Here is a 23,701-nt window from a genome sequence, read left to right as displayed (position 1 = left end):
GTTGCACTTTCAAAACATGTAATAATGGTAGTTTTGCACTTTCCACGCTTGTTTATTTTTTTCTCAGGACTAGGTGGTCAGTTTCCCACGGAAGAGTAGTCTATTTTTGTCGCTGTCTTATCTTAATTTCTTTATTTCCTTAATACCTTGATATTATTTAGTGCTAAGTACACAGATAGGCTAATTTTAAAGCTATTAAATACATAATTTTCATATATATAATTATTTAAAGGTAGGAATTAACGTAATATTATAAAGAAAAGAAATGATGGAATTAAATGGGTTTTATTAATATGAGTGAATTTTCGTTTCTCTCCTATTTTTCTCTACTAAATAAAGAGGAATATGATAACTTTTTATACAAATTGTTTAAAATAAACTTAAAAATTAAATACATCTAGATTTTTCAATCTCAAGTTTGCTAAACATCCTTATTACAAATTATGGATATAATTTTATTTATTTATTTATTATTATTATTTTTTAGGCGCGGAAGGGAGCGGGTATATTGGTTTTTTCTAACGGCCCTCTTTTGATTACGACTAAAAGTCATATAGATTGGTCATTTGGCTATTTTTCTACAATAATAAAAAATCAAAATTGTCAATACTTTATTTTCTAAAAAATAAATCTTATTTGTTAAATGAACAGAGCTACCACTTTTGGTATAAAAAGAAAAGAAAAAAGTTCTTTTGCACGCCAATCTATGACGATTTCAATCATTAAGAAGTAGAAAAAAATATAACACATCATTTATTTGAATTAATTACATTTTTAATATAATAGTAAATGTTTAGTGGACTTAATCAATGACATTCATCACATATTTCGAGAGTTTATGATTTTTTTATTCCCTAATATCTGCATCAATTGTTTTCTTTCCCAATTTTTAAACCTACTAATAAACAAACCCAAATTATACCAAAATATTAAAAAAAAAAAAAAAAAAAAAACCCAAAATTGACGTCATGTACGATCAAATAATAAAATACTTGTTAGCCGACCATTTTAAAAATAGGATCTTTTTAGTTTTAAAAAAGAAGGTACAATTTGTATTAACCTATAAAACTTCACCACACAATTAATAATATAACTTACATAATAATAATAAAAAAAAAATCTTTATATTTAGATATATATATATATATATATATATATATATATATATATAATAAATAAAAGAAATTTCGTCCAATATTCATACTTGTCTAATTCTATTTTATGCTCTTTTAATTTAAAATTTCAAGACACAAATTCATAAGTTGAAAGACAAGCGTGACGTCATTTATTACATCATTTACATAAATTAATTGGTAAATTATTTAAAAGATTAAATAAATATTAAAAATATAGGGATGACATTCATCAATCTCAAGGACATTCCCATGGCCTTCCATTTCTCCTCCTCCATTATTTTATGAATCCACTTAGATCTTGCACCACACACATATTATATTATATTCTAAATTAATGTGTGATTATTACAGAAATATATAATAAGTAGTACATAAACTATATGCCTATATACCAAACCCTAACATATAGTGACTTTTCTTTTTCTTGCTCAAAATAATAATGAGTAACATGATTTGCACTATTAGTGGGTATTCCAACTTCGAATAATTTTTTCCCGTTCAGGCGTCATTATTAACCCTCACTAGTAGATATAGTCGTTAGTCTCACAGTCTTATACAAAATATTTCGTTTTCCTCGTGAAAATTAAAAAATTTGTATTTTTTTATTATTAAAAAAGAAAACAAGTAAAACATATATTTAATCAATATACTAAATCTAAAACCCTAAATCCAAAAAAATCCCCAAAACCTTGAAGTTTTGTCATTTTGGGTCCTAAAAAAACTCATGGAAGTTTAATGAAGTGAAAAAAACAGGCCACCAGCTTTTTGAGGCTATAGCTTTATACAAAAGCAAAGGCAAAATGTATAGAAATTTAAGAAGAGAATAGGATTATTATAAATTAGCAGAGGCAGTTCTTGTTTGGGAGTATCTACAAGGAAATAAATACATCACAAAGTGTTGATATAATAAAGCAACTCACAAAGTAAAGTTGTTCCCTTTTCTTTTCTTTTCTTTTCTTTTCTTTTCTTTTCTTTCTAAGTTTTTTTTTTTCTCTTTCAGGTGGGTTTGATTCTGTTTGAAAGCATAAACTCAAGAAAAAGCTGATATTGTGAAGAGGGAATTTTTGTTTGAAAGCAAATGATGGGTGGAAACCCTAGTAATTGGTGGAACATGTTTCCACCTAATTCTCTTCCTCCTCCTCCTCCTCCTCCTCCTCAGTTCGTTGTTGGATCTTCTTCACTTCCTTTCACTTCCATGGCTGATCATCCCAATCAAGAACATCCCAATTCACAGTCATGGAGCCAACTACTTTTGTAAAACCAAATTCCCCCTACTTCTTCTCTATTTAATGTTCTTTTGATTGAATCTTCTTCACTTTGTGTTTGTTTTCAGAGGTGGATTGCAAGAAGGGGATGGAGATGGGTTGGTTTTGAATAGTAATTATAATCATTTTCAACCAAAGAAGTTGGAGAATTTGGAGGGGAGAATTTTGATTCCGTTTCCAAGATTTGGAGTGGGGGATGATGATGAGGATGATGATGATCATGTTTTGAAGCAACAAACTTGTTCTCAAAGTGGTAAGAGCTTGTCATTTTTATGGAATGAAAAGGAATCATGTTCATCATCATCAATATCAGTGAAAGGCTCTCAAACAAGACCACCACCACCACCACCACCACCAACTACTTCTTCTTCTCCTAAATCTTCTGTCAATAGTAATGCCATCTTGGAATTCTCTTTCAACAGACTTGATTCCAACAATCAATTCCCAGATCACACATATTCATCTGAGGTACAAAAATAACATATTTTCTTCCTTTTTCTTTTGCTCTTTTTCCTTTTAGCTCAATTGGTTTTTTTTTAAAAAAAATAAACAATTTTTTTTTTGTTCCATGATCAAGTGTGTTAGCACAGCTGCCACTGGTGGAGTGTGCAAGAAGCCTAGGGTTCAGCCCGTCTCCGGCCAGCCTCCGATAAAGGTACCCTAATTTAAGTTTTGTTTTTCTTGAAATTAGTATTAAAATTCAGTTGTTGTTCGTGATGTGAAGAATCAGGTGAGAAAGGAGAAGGTAGGGGACAGAATCACAGCTCTCCACCAGCTGGTTTCTCCATTTGGAAAGGTAATTGATTAATTAATTAATTAAAAGAAAGGGCATAGGTTTAAAGATGATGGGGGGGTTTTATGAACTCTCTTCTTCACTTCAAAAAAACCTTATTTCCAGTTTGTTATTGGTATTTTGTTGTTGTTGTTGTTGTTCATAACCTTAAAAGAATACCTCCCCATGTTGTGGTGTTTTTTTTGTTCCTTTTTTTGTGTGTTTTGCAGACTGACACTGCTTCTGTCTTGTCAGAGGCTATTGGGTATGTTAGATTCCTTCACAATCAAATTGAGGTCAAGTTCTATACATACCTAACTTCTTCATTCTTTTTTATTCTACTCCATTTTTCTGAATATAATAATGCTTCTTCATCTTCTTCTTCTTCTTCTTCTTCTTCTTCTTCTTCTTCTTCTTCTTCTTCTTCTTCCAAGCTTTGATTTTTATTTCACTTTTTTTCTTTGTTTATATTTCAGGCTCTCATCTCTCCATATTTAGGCAATAATTCATCAGAACCCACAAGGACGGATGAACTTGTAAGTGTCTTTTATCCAAAACCCACTTGAAATTTCTCAATTACCAAATACAAAAGTCCCTAAAATTGAAAAAAGTTTAAAACTTTGACCAAAATTCAGTCTTTTTGTAAGTATATTGAGAAGACATGAAAACTTATGTTATGAAGAGAATATTGAATAATGAGAGAAAAATTGAGAGAATTTGAAGTTGAAGATGTAAGAAAATTTGAATTTCCTTAAGTATTATGCTTTATTGGATCTATCAAGTAAAGAAAAAAGAGAGAGGGGCTTCAAATGAAAGCATCTAAAAATATTATATATAAAAATAAAAAATAAAAAATAAAAACTGTATTTTATTCATAAAGGAAAGAAGTGAAAGAACAAGGTTCTCAGCTTTTCATACAACTTTAGCATTATTTAAAAGTTACCTAAAAGCATTCTTTGTGAATTCCTAATTGTTTTGGAATCATTAAAGGGTTAGCTAAAAATTGCAACTTTATTATTATTATTTTTTAAAATTTTTGCTTTCTTGGCCATTGCAGCTCTTCAATGACAGCAGCCTGAAAAGAAAACTACCTCCTACCCAGGTCACCTTTAATCTTTTTTTTTTTATTTTAGTTCAACAATCTCTTTCTGTAAGTTTATTACCAATTACAAACCCATCATTCTCATTATCATATTTAGGAATTATAGGGTTATTAAGAAAAGGATTATAGGCTTATTAGGGGAAAAAAGAGGATTATAGGCATATGAAATATAGTTAATTTGTTGATTTTTCTTTTATGTATAAAGGATCTCCATTACCTTTCACCTAAACCAATTCAACTGTTTTAAAACTCATCTCTTTCGCCCCAAATCAAAAGAGACACCATTTTCAATTTTTCACTCGAGAAGGTATTGTATTAGATATAAAAGTTGAAAGTTTATAAATTTATTAGACACGAATATAAAAGTTACGAAACGGGATGAATTATTTGGAGTATATTATTGATGAACAGGAAAAGGAAGAAGAAGCAAATGAGTTGAGGAGTAGAGGGCTTTGTTTGGTACCTGTATCTTGTACACAACATGTACAAAGTGACATAAACGGAGCTGATTATTGGGCTCAAGCTTACAATGGCAGCTTCTAAGTCCCTCGCTACCTGCACCCATACAAATCAAACAACTATGCTAATTCCTGCTATCATTTTCTCTATATTTATTATTAGGAATTAATGCTAACTTTTTCCCCCTTCTTTTCAATAAACGTCCTTTAAATTCTTCTTCATTATCTTCCCTATTCCTGTGATAAAATTGTAGTTGCCGAACCAATTTAATTTTAGTCTCCATTTCCTTTGCTCTTCAATGACCAGTCGAGAAAGGTTCATCTTTACGTATGATTGAATTATTTTCTTTCTTTACCATCCACAATAATCATTCTTTTTTAAATAACGGACAAAAACATGCAATATTTACTACAGATAGCTTTGAATTATTACAAATGGTATTAAAGATACCTTTGAACTATTACAAATGGTATTAGAGCTAGCTTTTAACTATTACAAATGGTATTAGAGCTAGGCTATGTACTAGCAAGTACGCTGGCCCCTAAGAGGTGGATTGTGAGATACCACATAAGTTGGAATGAAAAACGAAACATTTCTTATAAAAATGTGAAAACTTCTCCCTAATAGAACAAGTTTTACATTTTCATAATTTTTTCTTTTTTTCCTGAAAGGTTGATATTTAATCAATAATCCTAAAAAGTTGATAGGTTCACAATAATCGACATTTAATTCCTTCTAAATCATTTTGATTTTGACATTTCAACCCAAAATAAAGAAAAAAGAAAAAACTGGAATATTTTAATCTTCAAATAGAAACCATTCAAACTGATTCCAAAAAATGAATCTGAAAAAGAGCACAATCTCAATCACAATCCTGACCACATTATTTTACGGGGCTACATATCTGGCAATGATGGCTCAACAACATCACAACAATAGGTAGTGACAAAAAAAATAAGCTACACTACACTGCAACCACCCAATACATGTCCCTTCAAAACAACCCAATCAGTAAATCTTCATACAGACATACTAACTGTCATCATCACACTTGTAATAATCTGCAAAGCTCAAATTTGAGGGTAAAATATGTGCAACACCATTTCGCTTAAATTAAATCAAAAGGTTAATCTGACTGGACTAAGAGATAGTGACTAAGAGGACAGATATTGGAATCCTTCTTAATTGTTGAACACAAAAGAAAAAAAGAAAAAAAAGAAGACACATACGTTATATAAACCTGCAGCATTGTGAGTACTCATAGGCATCATCAGCTTTGAAGCTCAGAGAGGTCAAGTTACATAAATAATCAATGAATAGAAAACTTTGAACTGTGATCCATGGCATTTGTGCACTTTCTTTTCATTATATCAAGGCAAAGAAAGAAAAAAAAAGTGAAAATAGACAAATAATCAATGACCTGAATTGAGGTCAAAAAGACAAGACAGCCCTCAAGAAAATCGATACCATTCTAGAAAGCGATTTGGCAAAAGTTAAGAAGCTGCAAGTTTTGATGCGGTTGTATGATCTTGTAATCACTCGATTTGAACAAGGACATATGCAAGATGATGATAGGAATATTGAATGAATCTGTTTCCTCCCTGAAAAGAAGGTGAGGACAATCAACAGAAATTGATATAGTTGTACAATGTTTCGGAAGGAGAAAAATCAGAAAACCATGAGGGTAGAATATTAGGTGCGTAAATAATTGTGAAACTATTGTCTCTTACCATTTTCAGAGAGAAACAAAGAAGAGGATGATTTGATCCATGTATCAAATACCTCTACACTACTGGAAGAAGTGCCATTTCTATTTCCTGAAGTGATTTTCCTTTTGTTTCCAATACATTCCTCTTCACAAAAATCACTGCTATGAAGCAAAATGTACCGAAAACTGTATATAGGATCTGGACTCCTAATTGCTCCAGTAACGGCAGGAAGAGTAAACCAACAAAAAAATTTATCACCTGTTCATGTCCCAACCAGCAAGAATGTGAGACATCTACAAGTTTTCTTTTCCCTTAATTGCCACAACTCTTTTGTGTTCGCATGCGAGGGGAAGACAGAAGAGATGCTCATAAGCAGTGAAGGAAGCACAAGCCAAACCAGAACAAAACATCCAATGAAGTTTTATTACAAGAACAAATACAACAATTCTGTTTCTGTGGACAAAAAGTAAACTAGTAAAGATGTTTAGCAGTTACCATAAATTTTGATATCTCATAAGAGGATGTCAATCTAATAAATAGTGAACATATGACAGCTTTTTTTTTAATCGAGGTCCAGTTTTTTTCCACTTTCAATTATTGTTCCAACTAGGGATTGTAAAGCGAAAATCAGACATGGAAGCAAAGATCAAAAGAAGCACAGCAGATAAATAAAGAAATGAAACTTCCAAACAAAGTCATATCGGTTGAACTGAGAAACATAGTACCCAATGAACTGACATGCAAAATGCCATTGCTTTTGCTCGAATCTGACCAGGAAATATTTCTGATAGGAGGAGACTAGGAACAGGACCCGCACCAAGAGAATATGTCAGGACAAACCTACATTATCACCTTGTGTTTGTCAAAACATCTGGTAAATAATCTTCTCTTTGAAACATCCGACATTCATTCGTCTAGCTAAGCATTCCAAGTTTATTTGACTATTAAGATGATAATTACTCACAGTAACATGCCACCGGCAGAAAGATAGAATGCTCCAGGGCTGGATGGAAATGATCTTGCTCCTACCACTTGGAGGCCCATGGACACTGCCTAGAACCAAACACAGTAAGGTCAGAAAAATACATAACGCCAGTAGAAAGTAAAACCTAATCAAGGGCTCACGTACAAGAAATTTGTATAGGATTTTTAGGTTGACCTAATTTAGTTATACCAGTCTCATACATGTTACAGATGTAATTTACAACTTTAGTCGGGACAAAATGATGCTATAAAGAGCATAACCATACATCTGTTTTGAATCCTTAACACCCAAAAAGAGTCCTATAGAAACATTTCATAACGATACAAAAGAAATAATGCGGGAAAGATACAGTGCGTTTTGAAATTTAGACTCAGTTTCTGCCAAGACATCTATCTAAACCCCAAAGAGTATTTTTTTTTCCCCGAAAAGCACTAGAACAATTACCATGCCTGAAAAACTGCCAAGAAGCAGCACCCTTCTTCCAAGTTTATCCATCAGTAGCATTGCAACAATTGTCCCTGAAGGATGAAAATAAATAAAGGCATATTCCAGAATAATCTCATAGCTGAACTGGAGATGATCCAGTCAGAGGCGACATACCTAAAAGGTTTGCGACTCCTATGCCAATATTTGCACGATCTGAAGGTATGCCAAAACTTTTGAAGACAGTAGAAGAGAAATAGTAAACAGCATTAATGCCAGAGAGCTGCTGTAAAGCAAAAAGGATTGAACCGATGAAAACCACTGCAAAATTGACATGCAAATGTAATAATTTAGAGAAAGAAAAAGGTTTCATTAGGAGTTAGAAGTATGTGAGAAACTATTAACTGATCAGTGATTACATTGTTTGTACATTTACCTTTAGAGAAAGAAAAAGGTTTCATTAGGAGTTAGAAATATGTGAGAAACTATTAACTGATCAGTGATTACGTTGTTTGTACATTTACCTTTGAAATAGCGGCCCTGGAGTAAATCCGATAATGTCACTGCATCAGCGTCATCTACTCTATCAGACTTCGACAATTCTGCATATGCACATTTAACATGTACTCCTCCCAAAAGCTTCTCAAATTCAGCCTCAGCTTCAGCAGTTCTTCCACTCTGAAGCAAATCCAAAAAAGATGGTTAGAGATCGCATCAGAACATAATCAAGAAATGGTCCACAAACAGGAGAGCATGAAACAAATATATAGATGTGAGTCTGAGATGCTTGACCATCAATTTTGTTACTCATTCAATAGAACTCATGAGGGACCAACGCAGGATTGTAGAAACAGATATTATTTGAATTTGATTATATAACTTGAATTTACCCTTAAAATTACTGCTTATATTCTGAAATTATATTCTTTTGACCACCATGAAAAATTACGACGGAGGCAGTAAATGGTGTAATTATTGTATCATGTGGTGTCACATGGAACTGATCGACTGATTGAAGCATGCCAGTGGAATGAACAATGAAATGAAGTAGAATAGGAAGATATCAAAGCCTTGGGATATTTACCAATATAAACAAGAAGGAAGAAAACTGAGAAATAAAAAAAGGTTTCCTAAGTTGGAATTCCTGGCACCAATATGTATATGACTAAAACACAAGATATGTCACTTAGACATGACATGGTATACCTATGTGGAATTAGTGAGATATGTGCATGTTTGAAGGAAAGAGAAAGAACCTGTAATTCCCTAAACTTGATTAAACTCAACCAATTTACAATCTAGCACATGAAGAAAGTAAATTCTCAAACACGAGTTGATAATGTCCCAAGAGGCAGTTGAAATTATATATGAGATTATGACCTTGAAAAGCCAATGAGGACTTTCTGCAGAAAATTCCATCAAAAGGGCAAGTAAAGCAGCAGGAATGACAGATACCCAAAAACAAGTCCGCCACCTGAGAAAACCTTCTAGTCAGAAAAGCTGTGTTATCTACTGCTGTTCATAGACAAATTGATGAACTGCCCATGAAACGAAAATTTTGATGTAGTCTTCAACCATGCATTCCCTCGGACATTACTTACCAATCCACTATTCCCTTGGCTTTCAGTCCCATAAATAGGGATCCCAGAAGACCGAGACATAAGGAAATCTGAGTAAGACTCCCAAAAGTTCCTCTTACATAAGCTGGTGATACCTACTCAAAATAAATATGGAATAACTACAAACAAGGCAAACTGAAGGTGGGATACTAATTTTAATTCCAGAGTGTGGCTAGCTGTACAAACTTATCAAGATATTATGTACCTCAGAAACATAAAGTGATGCAATAGTTGGGCCAAGACCCATCCCCATCCCAACAAATAACCTCCCAAGAAGCATTCCCCAGAGATTTGTTGTGGTTGCACTGCAATCATATTTGTGCAAAATAAGAAAATTACTGCCGAAACTGAATTAACAGATTGACAGTAATATGATAAGCATGTTTAAAACTCGATATTGGGAGATATTATTAAAATGACCTGAGGGAGGTGGTACAGATTTATGAGGTTAAAAATGTATTAATTGAAAAATTATAAAACAGTGTACAAGAATCAATATGACAAACAGCATTTGAATCGGTGCCAAATATCAATTACCCATGAGGGCCTATCTAGTACCAGGAGTGAATTACTCAGGAAGATGCTTCACGTAATGCTTACCTCATGGATGCACCAATTATCATTGGTAATGCACATAGCTGCAATGCTCTACGACGCCCTAGTCCATCTCCAATCACGCCGCTGAATAGAGATCCAAGAAAGGCGCCACCTAAGGATGTACTTACTACGAGACCTTTATTTAAGGAAAAAACTAGATTACTTTTTTTTAAAACCAAAGACACAAATAAAAGTACTAAAATAAATGGTTATGTAATCACCTTCGGCCAATGTGCTCCCACTAAAGGCAAGGTCTAAAGAAATACTCTCTAATGTTTCATTAATTACACTGCAACATCAAAGATAAATAACTATTGACTAAATCAATTTGAAAAATTCAAGCGATAAGGATACATTAAAAATGATATAAGGAATAGTGATGATTGAGGACATACCCAAGATGGTATCCAAGTAAAAATGAAGCAAGAGTCGCTACAACTACATGCCGCAAGGAGCGTTTCCATGAAGGGTAAACAGTATAACGCTCTAAGAGATGTTGAGATGTTAAGAAGTTAGTATTCTAATTCCAGACAACAAAAAAATCATGAGAATCTTGATAGAACCGTTGCTACCACACCTGGACTCTCTTGTTTACTGGAAGCATTTAAATGGTCCCTCGGTGCTGTACGTTTGTGTGTCGAGGACAGTTCCACAACATGGCGCCCCCTCATGACGTAATTCTAATTATTATAAACAAGCTATCCTCAAGGCCAGCTGTAGAACAACTGCCTATTAGGAACTCGGTGACTAGTAGCACCTGGGAATGGAATGCTTAGGAAGACCAAAGCAACAAAAACAGAAACGATGAAAAATCCTGAGTATCAACAGGATGGCATCATGTCGACCTTAATATCCCAAAGGATAAAAAAAAAAATGTCCAAAGAAAAAAACAGTTACAATTAGCAGAGAAAATAAACACCTCATGAATGCAGAGTATCCTTATATATCGATTATTTATTTTTCTAAATAGTTCTTAATTTCTTTGCCGTAGCAGGTTAATATATTTCTATACGGACCCAAGGTTGATTAAAAAACACGAACAAGAAGACATTCACGTTGACATTACGTAATAATCTGTCCGATCGACACAAAACAATTTATCGTTTCAACTATAAATTATTAGAGTTATCGTATTGAACCTTTAATTGTTATAATCGTGAGTCTATTACAGCAGTACAGATGATCAATAAATTCAATATACAGAGATTAACATTTAAGAGAAAGAGCTCTCAGTACAAATGATCAATGAATTCAATATACAAAGATTAACATACTTCTCCATTATAAATTCTATACAAATGACCTAAAACATAAATTTCTGTACAAAAAATAAAACCATACGCACAATTTAACACACCTCGAAGGACACGAGCAAAATGCAAATAATCTAGAGTTTAAATCAGAGAGAGGCAAGAATTAACCACGCGTACCTCTAAAATCGCGGAAGAAGAAAGCGAGAGGGCCGAGAGAGTGACTAAAATGCGCCGGAACAGGGCTAGAGTGGTTCGAGCAACGGCGATGAGGGCTCCGATTGAAGACGAACTAATTTCGGCATTGTAAATCGGGGAAGGCGAGCGAGTGGTAGCGTGCACCGGAGGTTGAAAGCAAAAGAAGCAAACCGGAAATTGAGCATGGATCGGTTGGTGTGCAAAAAGATTGAAAGCGGTGAGGAGGAGGACATAGGAAGTGGTTCCTGAATCATGTGGTGATCTTCTGAAAGCTCGTGAGAACTCGTCTCTCGGGCTAACACCTGTGCATGTTTGTCGGAGCTGCGATTCTTCGCCTGTACTTCCGCTCACATGTAAACCATCTTATTGCCCACTCCTACTGCGACACTTCAATGAAATAAAAGTATACGCTTACCGAAATCCCCGCCATAAAATACTACTGGTTACTTCCGCCTAATAAACTAATAAAAAAAAATTAATCTAACCTTTTATAAGTATTGTTTAAACGGAGTACAAATCATGAAAGTAATTTTAAATTTTTTAAAAATGTTGATGTAAAACTTTAATTATATTTTAGAAACAAAATATTATGGTTTCCTCCGAAATAGTATTTTTTATATTTTTTTTCTTTTGAAGTTTATAAATGTTATTTTCAAAAATTAAAGATATTTTTTAGATAAAATATAAACTCTATAGGTATTTTTATTAATTTAGGCATATTGTAATTTCAACTTAATTTAAGAATTTTAATAAATTTTTATTTGAAAAATCCTTAAAAATTATATTATTGTATTTATTCGATAAATTATAAAGATTATGTCGGTACATTTATAAAAATCGACATATTAAAGCTTATTTTTGTTAATATTAGTGAATTCCGACAAAACTATTTTATAGTTAATTTATCCCTATTAATACTCTAATTTATTTAAAATAGTGATGTTATCAATATTTTTGCATTAATTTAATTTGATAAAATTAGTGAAACCCTTGAACCAACGTGAAATCTCACATCCTTATAAACAATAGTTCATTCCTCTTTCCAACCGATGTGAGATCTCATAATCTACTTCCTTCGAAGTTGAGCGTCCTTATTGGTACTCGTTTCCTTTCTGGCACTTGTTATCTCTCGGATTGACGTCACATCTTACATATTGTGTCATCAATGATATTTACTATTTTTAAGCTGAAAGAAAAAAAAGTTAACATTATTAGAAAATGATTAGAAACAGCAAAATTAGCTTCATTATCGCTACAACAAGTGAGGCAAACACAACAACATTAACCCACATAAAAGCTCCTCATTTATGATCAAACCCATGTCTTTTCCTTCTTATTTTGTCCCTTTATTGTTTCTAGTCTGAAATTTCTGATTTCAAAAAGCTCTGTGTTGAATTTTCTGTGTTTCCATTGCCTTGTCTTTCTCTCATTTTGTCTTTCCTCTCATTAGCTGAGGAGATGATTAGACATTACAGCTTTAAAACCAAATAAAAAGAGACATAAAGTAGAAGAGAGAGACACACAGAAAAAAAAAAAAAAAAAAAATCAAAAGCATTACTTCTTCTTTTGTTTCTTCATTTGGATTTCTTACAAAAAATTGTCCTTTTTTTTTTCATTTTTTATTCCTATTATCTACCATTCTCAACTACCTTCAACCCAATAATTATTGGAACTAAAAAAACAAAATTTTGGGTAATATTGGTTGAAATGTAGATGAGATCCAACTTCAAATATTAAATCCAATAATATTATATTTGTTCATTTTAAACTCAAGTTCGAAATTACAATCGAATAAATTTAATTATTGGTTTTTAAAAACTTGAAATAATTGTTTGAAGGAACAAAGTTTTGAGGAAATTAAGAAAGGACGAGAGAAAACAGAAAGTTGGACGCAACCCCATTAATTATACAGAGACATAAAATGATGCACAAATCCGAACACCTGAAAATATATTGCCACGTCATGGGGTTTGATGTTGACCTTTTGGTTTGACTCTCGGTAACTCCCTCATATTATTAATTAATTAAAATATTTATTGATAATAAAAAAAGAAAATAAAAATTGGGAGGTAGCTTGAACTAACAAGCCGTTAGTGGGGAAAAAAAAAAAAAAAAAAAAAAAAACCAGGAAATACCGTTGGATGTTTGATTGAAACGAGTTAAAAGTTAGTTGAGTCGTCTTCTCTCTTACAGCGAATATCTAACAGTCAACCTCTACCAGTCTCTCTCTACAAAGAAAGCAAAACCCCACTGAGCTCAGCCATTTTGTTGTCATGTCCTTTAAATCTTCTACTCTTCTTCTTCTTCACTTGTCTGCATCTTAATTTCTTCTCTTTAAATCAATCCCTTCTTTTTACACCTTCCATGCTCGCCGACATGTCGAACAATAATAATCGCCTCGCTTTCACCAAAGATTTCTTCTCCTCTCCCGCTCTTTCTCTTACTCTCGTAAGTATATTCTCCTCTATTTTGGGTTTTGATTCATGGGGTTCAAAATTCTCGCTTTCATGGGTTTGCTTTTGTTTTAATTTTTTTCGAGGCGGGGATTTTTCGCCGGGGTGAGATGGCGGAGAAGGGCGATGTTGAGATGGAGGAGGTTGACGATGGCAGCGGAGAAGTGCGGCGGGATGATGCGGCGGAGGTTAGTAGCGAGAATTTGGGACCGGTGAGATCGAGATCGGACGACGATTTCGAGGGCGGAGGAGTGCATGAGGAAAATGAAGAGGGGGATGGTGGATGTCTTGTAAAGAGAAGGAAGAAATATCATCGGCATACCACCGAGCAGATCAGAGAAATGGAGGCGTAATCCATCAATGTTTTGTTTTTGTTTTTATAATTTAGGACTTTGTTTGGCGAGTTTTTTTTGTTCATCATTTTGTAGGCTATTTAAAGACTCGCCTCACCCAGATGAGAAGCAAAGGCAGCAGCTTAGCAAGAGATTAGGGCTTTCACCAAGGCAGGTCAAGTTTTGGTTCCAAAATCGTCGAACCCAAATCAAAGTATGTCTAAAATCTTCTATTAATCCCGTTTTTATTAAGAATTGTTGGGAATTAGTTAATTTAGAGGAGGATCATAAGTTTCTAAACAATGAATACATCTTCATGATATGTTCTAGGGAAGCCCAAAACAAAGTCATGAAAACTTATATTCAAAGTGGATAATATTATACCATTGTGTAGATTCGTGATTCCTAATATGGTATCAGAGTCATGCCCTTAACTTAGTTATGTCAACAGAATCTTCGAAGATATAGTCAAAAAGTGACTCAAGTGACAGACAAAGAGTGTATTTTGTTTGAGAGCTCTATAGGTCTCAAGAGAGACTCTATGGTATAGTTTGTTCGAGGGGATGATTGTTAGAAATGAGTCTCACATGGGCTAATTTAGAGGATAATCCTGAGTTTATAAGCAAGGAATACATCCTCATTGATATGAAAGTTGACAATATCATACAATTGTGAAAGATTCGTGATTTCTAACATGGTATCAAAGTCATGCCCTTAATTTAGTCATGTCAATGGAATCTTCGAAGGTACAGTTAAAAAGTGACTCAAGTGACAAACAAAAAGTGTACTTTGTTCGAGGGCTCTATAGGTCTCAAGAGAGGCTCTATGATGTAGTTTGTTTGAGGGGATGATTGTTAGAAAGGAGTCCCACATTGGCTAATTTAGAGTATGATCCTGAGTTTATAAGCAAGGAATACATCCTGGTTGATATGAAAGTTGACAATATCATACTATTGTGAAGATTCGTAATTATTCCTAGTGTAAAATTAGGGGAGTTTTGTTGAAAGTTTATATGAACATTTGTTGTTCTGGCTGGTTTGGGTTTTAATGGATGGTTTGATTAGGCTATTCAAGAGCGCCACGAAAACACATTGTTAAAAGCTGAAATGGAGAAACTTCGAGAAGAAAATAAAGCCATGAGAGAACTTACCAAGAAAAAAGTTGGCTGTCCAAATTGTGGCACTGCCAACGCTGCTGAAGACCGTACCGCCTTCACAACTACGGAGCAATTGCGTATTAAGAATGCAAAGCTCAAAGCCGAGGTAATATCTCAATGTCACCCTCTAATAATTTGGTTCTTCTTCTTGTCTAATCTTCTAATTCCCAGGTCGAAAAATTACGAGCAGCACTCGGAAACCACTCGCGATCATCGATCTCACCTTCATATTCGTCCGGGAACGACCAAGAGACAAACCGAAACTGCTTAGACTTTTACACCGGAATTTTCGGGCTCGAAAAGACGAGGATCATGGAGAGGGTTCATCAAGCTCTCGAAGAGCTCAAAACAATGGCTGTCACAAACGAGCCACTTTGGATCCGTAGCATCGAGACAGGACGAGAGATTTTAAACTACGATGAGTACTTGAAAACGTTCCATCTCAAGAATTCGAACGCTTGTTGGCTCAAAAGACATATCGAAGCCTCTCGAGACACGACCGTCGTCTTCATGGAGCCCTCGAGGTTGATCCAAAGCTTCATGGACGAGGTAATAAGACTATAAGAACATAAATAAAATAATAAACTTATCGATTCATCGATAATTAACATATACTTCCATCGTTTAATCTGGTAGAATCAATGGAAGGAGATGTTTCCTTCCATGATCTCAAAGGCAGCTACAATTGATGTTATTTGTAATGGAGAAGTTGCCAATTGGAATGGCGCAGTGCAATTGGTAAGCCCCTCATGAAATCAGAAAATTTTCTTAACAAAGTCACCAATATGAGTTAATTGGCTGTTTCAATTAAATAGCCATTATTGTAGATGTTTGTGGAGGTGCAGCTGCTTACACCATTGGTGCCCACAAGAGAAATCTATTTTATACGTCATTGCAAGCAGCTTGATGCTGAACAATGGGCGATCGTCGATGTTTCGATCGACAACGTTGACGATACTAATATCGATGCATCGTTGATGAAGTATAGAAAACGTCCTTCTGGTTGCATCATTAAGGATGAATCTAATGGCCATTGCAAGGTATATGTCTTAATCTATGTTAGAGTATTGAGAATCTTAAACTTCAAAGAATGGTGCTTTTTATAGGTAACAATGGTGGAGCATTTGGAATGTGAAAAAACCAAAGTTCATAACTTGTACCGCACCATAGTCAACAATGGCACTGCCTTTGGAGCAAGACATTGGATGGCAACGCTTCAACTCCAATGCGAACGCCTTGCTTTCTTTATGGCCACCAACATCCCCATCAAAGACTCAACTGGTTAGCCCTTTAATTCTTCCTTCCATAATTGATTCGGAGACAAAATTGTCGAAGATTATTAGGAGGAATAGTCCCACGTTACTAATTAAGAAAAAGATCGTGGGTTTATAACTAAGGAATACTATCTTCATTATTACGAGACCTTTTGGAGAAACTAAAAGCAAACCCATGAGAGCTTATGCTCAAAGTGGACTATATCATACCATTGTGGAGAATTGTGATTCCTAACATGGTATCGAAGTCATGCTCTTAATTTAGCCATATCAATAGGATCCTCATATGTCGAACAAAAAAGTTGTGAGCCTCGAAACTGTAGTTAAAGGTGACTGAAGTGTCGAACAAAGAGTGTACTTTGTTCGAGGACTCCAGAGAAGAAGTCGAGCCTCGATTAAAGAGAGGTTGTTCGAGAGCTCCAAAGAAAGAGGTCTCAAAGGAAGGATCGTGACTCTATAAGTAAGGAATATTATCTCCGTGGTACGAGGCTTTTTAGTGAAACAAAAAACAAAGTCACGAGAGATTATGCTCAAATGGAACAAGAATCGTAATTCGTAACAAAAATTTAAAATTTTTTTGTGTGGAACCATGAATGATTGAAGCTCAAATGATATCAGGAGTTGCGACTCTGGCCGGAAGAAAAAGCACTTTGAAGTTGGCAGAGAGAATGAGTTCAAGCTTCTCCCAAGCAGTGGCAGCTTCAAGTTACCAAACATGGACCAAAGTGGTGGGCAAAACAGGGGAAGACATTAGGGTTTGTTCCAGGAAAAATCTAAGTGACCCTGGTGAACCCATTGGTGTCATTTTATGTGCAGTTTTTTCTCTATGGTTGCCTGTTCCTCCCCACACTCTCTTCCATTTCTTGCGAGACGAAGCTCGAAGGAACGAGGTAAAATAACCCATTAGTTTAAGCTTCTCAATTAAATGATTTTATGTGTGAGATCTCACATCAAATAGAGTCGAGAATAAAACCATTGATGTTGTTGTAGTGGGACGCCATGTTCGGTGGAGATAAAGTTGAGTCAATTGCAAATTTGGCTAAAGGGCAGGATCGAGGCAACTCAGTTAGTATTCAAGTAATCAAATTTAGTAATTTTTTTTTTTTTTAACACAATAAAAGTCTCATATATATATATATATATATATATATATATCTATATATATATATATCTATATATATATATATATATAGATATATATATATATATATCAGAATCTAAGCTAACCTGAAGAGAATTGTATCAGACAAGAGGATCAAAAGAGAGCAGCAGCATGTGGATTCTCCAAGACGCCTCCACAAACTCCTCGGAATCCATGGTAGTCTACTCCGGAGTAGACGTTGCCGGCATGCAGTCGGTGATGACAGGCTGTGATTCCGGCAGCCTCACAATCCTCCCATCGGGATTTTCAATTCTCCCCGACGGCGCTGAGTCCAGGTCCCTCCTCATCACTCGCCAGAAAGACCACAAATCTTCCGACACCCATGGTGGCGCGCTGCTGACCGCCGCCGTCCAAATTGTGACCGACGCCTCTCCCTCTGCAAAACCCACGGTGGATTCGGTTGAGTACGTTAAAAGCATCGTTTGTTGTACGATGAAAAATATCAGAAGCAGCCTGGGATGCTGTGAGGATGATTGTTGATAGATATCTTATAATTGTAAGTAAAGCTTTTATTTTCGTTTCTCTCATGTGGGTTTCTTTGTTTTGTGTGGAAAAGGCTTGCGGATTGAGGTGAGATAATATAGCTTGCTTAATGGATAAATGCTTTCATATTTTTTTACTTGCTTCACATTGTGCCCTACTCGACTAATAAGTTTTTTACCTATGAGATCCCACGTCGATTGGAGAGAGAATTGAGTGTCGATGGACCTCGAAAGAAGTGAATTGTGAGATCCTACATCGATTGGAGAGGGAAACACAAGGATGCTGCGCCTCTAAAGGGGTGGACTGTGAGATCTTACGTCGGTTGGAGAGGAGAACACAGCGAGGATGTTGGGTCTCAAAAGGGGTGGATTGTGAGATCCTACATTGGTTGAAAAGGGGAAGGAAACATTCTTTCTAATACTGTGAAAACTTCTAATTATAAGATTCACATTGGATGGAAAAGAGATTTCTTAGGTTGGTGAGATCTCAGGTCAGATAGATAGGGGAACAAAATATATATTTTTTTTTTTATAGAGGTAAAAACGTTTGTTTAGCATAATCTTTAAGAGAAACTTGAAATGTTTTATTCAAAAAAGATAATGTTATTCAACCTTAACAAATGTAGATATTTAATTGCAATAAACCTCTTTACTAAATCATCAAATCTCCAATAAAAAGGAACTCGAAACACACCCAAAAAATCATTAAAAAAAAAAAAATATATATATATATATATATAAGGAAGGTCCGAAATCTTCCCCCATATCAACAAGGATAGCCTTATCCACTTCCATCCAACGTGGAACCTCCTAAATGATACTCAAAATTCTCTTCCAAGATCCCATTTTGCCACGTGTCAAAACAAGATCCAATCACACGCCATTTGAACCCTCCACCTCCTATCTCAACCTGGCAACTCCAAGTTCCTTCCTTTTCCAACCAAGAAGGCAACAATGGCTTCCTTAGCAACACTAGCCGCCGTTCAGCCGGTTGCCGTAAAGGGTCTTGGTGGAAGCTCCCTTGCCGGGACCAAGCTGCCTCTCAGGCCCTCTCGCCAGACCTTGACGCCCAAGAACTTCAAGTACCAAAATCAATCACCAAAAATGCTTTTATTATTAGTTTGGAACTGTATGAAACTTGTGGGGTTTTTTTGTTTTCAGGGCTGGTGCTGTGGTGGCTAAGTATGGTGACAAAAGCGTTTACTTTGATTTAGAGGACTTGGGTAACACTACTGGACAGTGGGATTTGTATGGATCTGATGCTCCTTCACCTTACAATTCTCTTCAGGTTTGTGATTCATTGCTTTGCTTTAATGAATTTGAAGAATGGATCAGAACAGAACAGACTAATTCTTAGCTTTTTGGATTGAACTTGCTATTGACTTATTTTGGTACATTTTATAGAGCAAATTCTTTGAGACCTTTGCTGCTCCATTCACCAAGAGAGGACTCTTGCTCAAGTTCTTGCTACTTGGTGGTGGTTCCACTTTAGCTTATTTCAGTGCCACTGCCCCAGATGACGTTCTTCCAATCAAGAAAGGACCTCAACTTCCACCCAAACTCGGGCCGCGTGGCAAGATCTAATTCGCTTTCGAATCGGGTTTCTGTTGTATGTAAATTTTCTCTCTTAACTCTCCTACCAGCTATGTTTCAAAGATACCATTTGGGAGTGTTATTTGAGCCATTGTTATTATGTGATCAATGTGGTTTTGCCAGTTTGCCCTGCAGAAGAAACAAATTCAAAATACTCCAAATACTCCAAAACCAATTACTTTTATTCATCCTTCATATTTACAACAGGAATGAATTGAATGGATTTGGTAATTACAGCTCTAAAGAGAAATTCAGTCAAAAGGAGGTTAAGCTTAACCGTGTTTTTCTGCTGTGCTGTCTCCCCCTTCTCTAAAACCTTATGCTAGCTTTTTGTTCTTATTTTTCGTCTTCCCTTATGAACTCGAGTCAATGTCGTGCCACGGGGCTCTTCGGACCGCCGCTGATGTTCTCGAGGTACGAGACCAACTTATTGTTAGTCACTATGTTTTGAAGCTTCTGCACAGGCTTCAGTTCACCTTCTGCGGATAAGTTGTCTGAATTCCCTGTTGGTGATTCCTTCTTTGTCTCATTATCAGAAATATCAGGACCCCAATTCATGAAATCCAATAATGTCATTGAAGTAAGTGTCTCGGAAGCATTTTGTGTCTCTTCTCCTGGTGAAGGCTTATCCACCCCCGACGATACCGGGGTTTCCCTTGAAGGGCTCTTACTCGAGGGCTGTGTCGGATTTTGAGCGAGATAATCCGCGTACAGTACATCCTCAATCCTTGACATCACAGTGAAGGCTAAGCTTTCAAGGATTCTAGAGTAACTCTCTAGAACAGCCTGTCCAATATCCTAAACATCCAAAGAACCAACATAACATTAGAGAGTGCTGCAAACAGAAGTTTTCTAGGATTCCATCCACCCTTTTCAAGACATGAAACATAGTACTTTCCAAAAACAAAAACAAAAATGTTGTGTACCCTATTGTATTGAATTTTGCTAATGTCTAATGCTGATTGAGGAGTGCCTGGGAAACGATGCTTGAGGATGATTAAAATTGTTTCCGCTCGCTCCTCGAAAAGCTCTCGCTTCTCCAAGCTTACAGCCGAGCCCCAAGCAGATTTTCCATCTTTCTGGTTCATCTTCCTCTTCCATATCACAATAGAAGCTTCAATTCTATCCTTGAGATCTAGGATCTTGTGCTCTGAAGATAAGTCCAATGTAGACAGAAATTGATCCGGGTCGAAGAATTCGACCGTTATGTTTCTGTACACAGAGTCTCCAAGGCTTTCCCTCCCATTCTGCAAACGAATATTCAGTCACGAAATCAATGAACAATAGAGCATTTGTGATATCAGAGGTAAATTTTGTTGACCTTAGGCAATAACTCTATGTAGTTTTCAGGGATCTCCATTTCTGATAGAACTTGTGCATTTATGGCCATGGCTGCTTTAAGGACTTGGTTTACACAATCCTTTTGATACTGCATAAATTTCCTTGAGTTCTCAGATAAACCATTCGTAGGGACTTTAGGAGTAGGCAGCCACCATTTGTCATCTTTTCTCTTTGAGGCATTGTCTTTATTCGAATCACCCGAATCTTTCGATGATACGTAGTAAAACTCAGATTGGTCCTTAAAATTATCCAAACAATCCTATGCATCATGTGAAACCATTAGACAGATTCAATCATTAAAACTTATTAAACATGAAAATGTGGAGCAAAATTAGTAATTTTCCTACAATAAGCATGGCATCGAGCTTGCGCAGCGCCGGGATGTTCATGTGAAGATCATTGCGTTGACGGGTAACCATGATCTGTTAAATCAAAGAACGTCAACTGTTGTTTGTCTTTGTTTTGAAGATCAGAAAGAAGAAGGGAGAGAAATTTTTGCCTCCATGTTTGTTCCATCCTTGGATTTCTGTTGGGAAGCAACAAATTCAACTATGTAGTCAGTGACTGATAAAAGCAAGTCAATTTCTTTTCTCCACCTTGTTTTTCGCTCAACCGACATTGGCTCTAGACGCCATTGTTCCCCGAAAACAGAAGCTGCAAAATGATCATCACTTGATATTCTAATAATACACTTGCTTTCTTTAACCACATCAAAATGATAGCACAATTCAACCGACTTTGTGACAATTCTCGACCGAAAACAGAAGATCGACACACCGACGACGTACCTGCAAGATTCGTGATTGCATTCGACAGCGCTAAAGCCGACGAAACACCCTTTCCTCCACCAGACATATCTTCACCCAAAAGCAACTTGGAGAACCGCTCCTTCATCTGTTCTATTTCTGATCATTTACAAAGTCATAAACTTTAGTTTGTTAATGAAATCATTCTGTGGTTTCCATTATTCTTTTCTCAGAGCATTCAATCTTTTCAAAACAGAAAAGAGAAAAGATATGAACCTGTTGGTGGCTGATCTTTAGGCTGCTTAATTGGAGCTTCATCCCTGCAGGCCATGGCTTTTGGAGGGCCTTTGTCGGGTTGATTTGTTGGAGATTTTTCCAAAACGGTGTCATTTGGAGGAGTAGATCCCTGATTGCTGTTGGAAAACAAACCATTATTATGTGAAGAAAAGAGTGAAGCATTTGGATCATCATTTATGTTTGAAATGAAAGAATTGGGACCTGCAATTGTCGTCACCCTGTTCCATTTCTTGTACCATCTTCAGATTTTTGATGAATCTTTTGGTAGAATAGACGAGAGAGAACAAACCAGCAATCTTGACAGACCGAAAAAAACAAAGGTCATAGAAAGAGAAAAGGACAGAGGTGTTGGTTGGAAAACCCAAAAAAACAGAATCAAATTTCAACCGAATAGGTTGGTTTGTTATGATGTTTGAAATGGGGATTGGGTTACATGCAGGGTTTGATAAGATAGATGTGAGAGAGAGAGAAAGGGAGAATATGGCGAGAGAAGAGATGGATGGGTGGCTGTGGTTTTTCATGGGAAGGTCAAAGGTTCTCAAAAACAGGGGAACACACACATGTTTGAAATTTGAACGGCTAACCACCGTTTCTTTATTTCTCCTAAAAGTCACCGCTCAATCTGAGGAACCAATGCTATCTTCTTGTCCCTTCTATGTTCCATTTGACGACATTGTACTTGTGTTTTTTTTTTTTTTTTCTTTCTGTTGCATCTAGTTATTACCATTATTGCTTTCTACATGAAAATTATAATAAGAGTAAATAAGAATATTTTAATTCCAATAACAAACTATTTTATGTTAGCTCTCCTTATTTCATCCCATGTCTAATGTAGTCCACAGCTCACCCAAGCCCTATCTCATTCCCTTCTTCTTGATTCGAGATTCATATTCGATAGAAAGGAAACCCCGTAACTGCATTTAAAATCTCATTCCCTTTTAAAGAAAATAAAACTAGAAGATATTGTTTAAAGTACATTTACTGGTTTTATGAGTTTCCAAGAACTTGTCAAATAGTGATTTAAGGCAGTATCACCATATAAATAAAAGTTGAGATATTGGTCTTAAAGCTAAAAAAATTTAAGAAAATAATTGATATTTTTTCTTGAGTATTTATATACGGATTCTTCGCCATTGTTAACTCATCTGAAACTAACCCAGTTGATGAAAATGACGACTTAGATTTGGAGGGTCTGGAGGGATTGGATGAGGTAGAGGAAAATTGGGCAGAACTATGACTATGGGGCTCTACTTTCAGAACCTCACTGGGAAAGCTATTCAGTGAAGCACACAGGATTGTTCTTCAGATTAGCAATGAGAGAGTAATTTTCTTTTCTTTTCTTTTCGTTTC

General features: G+C 35.5%; 5 protein-coding genes across 17 annotated transcripts; 3 read left to right on the top strand and 2 right to left on the bottom strand.

The window, feature by feature from the left end:
• The first annotated feature begins 1,944 nt into the window (after positions 1–1,944).
• Positions 1,945–5,060, top strand: LOC111788673 (uncharacterized). 2 transcript variants are annotated; one of them, XM_023669106.2, is made up of 9 exons: positions 1,945–2,059; positions 2,137–2,390; positions 2,470–2,869; positions 2,979–3,056; positions 3,126–3,197; positions 3,404–3,469; positions 3,650–3,709; positions 4,231–4,275; positions 4,687–5,060. In XM_023669106.2, the coding sequence occupies exons 2-9, from the start codon at positions 2,215–2,217 to the stop codon at positions 4,816–4,818; spliced, it is 1,029 nt and encodes a 342-aa protein (XP_023524874.2). In that variant the 5' UTR covers positions 1,945–2,059; positions 2,137–2,214; the 3' UTR covers positions 4,819–5,060. The 2 variants fall into 2 exon arrangements, with proteins under 2 accessions (XP_023524874.2, XP_023524875.2); XM_023669107.2 differs by lacking the exon at positions 1,945–2,059 and having other exon boundaries at positions 2,083–2,390; positions 3,132–3,197.
• An 841-nt stretch (positions 5,061–5,901) lies between these two features.
• On the bottom strand, positions 5,902–11,929 carry LOC111788669 (putative plastidic glucose transporter 3). 11 transcript variants are annotated; one of them, XR_002814201.2, is made up of 15 exons: positions 11,498–11,929; positions 10,645–10,838; positions 10,463–10,553; positions 10,289–10,356; positions 10,071–10,203; positions 9,676–9,775; positions 9,453–9,565; positions 9,232–9,325; positions 8,376–8,529; positions 8,029–8,172; positions 7,878–7,946; positions 7,408–7,492; positions 7,169–7,283; positions 6,465–6,701; positions 5,902–6,335 (listed from the first exon to the last, which is right to left on the bottom strand). XR_002814201.2 is itself a non-coding variant. In XM_023669098.2 (14 exons), the coding sequence occupies exons 2-14, from the start codon at positions 10,736–10,738 to the stop codon at positions 6,519–6,521; spliced, it is 1,452 nt and encodes a 483-aa protein (XP_023524866.1). In that variant the 5' UTR covers positions 10,739–10,838; positions 11,498–11,928; the 3' UTR covers positions 5,902–6,518. The 11 variants fall into 11 exon arrangements, 3 of the variants coding, with proteins under 3 accessions (XP_023524866.1, XP_023524867.1, XP_086977262.1); XR_002814198.2 differs by having other exon boundaries at positions 7,408–7,496; positions 7,873–7,946; positions 10,645–10,912; positions 11,498–11,928; XR_002814197.2 differs by having other exon boundaries at positions 7,408–7,496; positions 7,873–7,946; positions 11,498–11,928.
• A 1,854-nt stretch (positions 11,930–13,783) lies between these two features.
• On the top strand, positions 13,784–18,511 carry GL2 (HD-ZIP IV family of homeobox-leucine zipper protein with lipid-binding START domain-containing protein). Of its 2 annotated transcripts, none has more exons than XM_023667858.2 (11): positions 13,784–13,963; positions 14,055–14,317; positions 14,397–14,514; positions 15,365–15,562; positions 15,628–16,005; positions 16,093–16,194; positions 16,284–16,496; positions 16,563–16,737; positions 17,349–17,620; positions 17,721–17,807; positions 17,977–18,511. In XM_023667858.2, exons 1-11 carry the CDS (start codon positions 13,880–13,882, stop codon positions 18,370–18,372), a joined length of 2,286 nt encoding a protein of 761 aa, XP_023523626.1. In that variant the 5' UTR covers positions 13,784–13,879; the 3' UTR covers positions 18,373–18,511. The 2 variants fall into 2 exon arrangements, with proteins under 2 accessions (XP_023523626.1, XP_023523628.1); XM_023667860.2 differs by having other exon boundaries at positions 13,793–13,963; positions 17,721–17,795.
• A 769-nt stretch (positions 18,512–19,280) lies between these two features.
• On the top strand, positions 19,281–20,089 carry LOC111787808 (photosystem I reaction center subunit VI, chloroplastic). The gene is made up of 3 exons (XM_023667863.2): positions 19,281–19,456; positions 19,536–19,662; positions 19,779–20,089. Exons 1-3 carry the CDS (start codon positions 19,329–19,331, stop codon positions 19,956–19,958), a joined length of 435 nt encoding a protein of 144 aa, XP_023523631.2. The 5' UTR covers positions 19,281–19,328; the 3' UTR covers positions 19,959–20,089.
• Positions 20,090–20,128: 39 nt separating this feature from the next.
• On the bottom strand, positions 20,129–23,648 carry LOC111787806 (rop guanine nucleotide exchange factor 12). Its single transcript, XM_023667861.2, has 8 exons — positions 22,553–23,648; positions 22,331–22,467; positions 22,097–22,213; positions 21,808–21,962; positions 21,656–21,730; positions 21,289–21,567; positions 20,894–21,214; positions 20,129–20,765 (listed from the first exon to the last, which is right to left on the bottom strand). Exons 1-8 carry the CDS (start codon positions 22,870–22,872, stop codon positions 20,334–20,336), a joined length of 1,836 nt encoding a protein of 611 aa, XP_023523629.1. The 5' UTR covers positions 22,873–23,648; the 3' UTR covers positions 20,129–20,333.
• Between the last annotated feature and the right edge of the window lie 53 nt (positions 23,649–23,701).

Source organism: Cucurbita pepo, chromosome 2 (genome assembly GCF_057944985.1).
Source record: "Cucurbita pepo subsp. pepo isolate OVF chromosome 2, ASM5794498v1, whole genome shotgun sequence".
Classification (NCBI taxonomy): Eukaryota; Viridiplantae; Streptophyta; class Magnoliopsida; order Cucurbitales; family Cucurbitaceae; genus Cucurbita; species Cucurbita pepo.
Note: the sequence above shows the minus strand (reverse complement) of the source record. Positions and strands in the feature narration are given on the sequence as shown.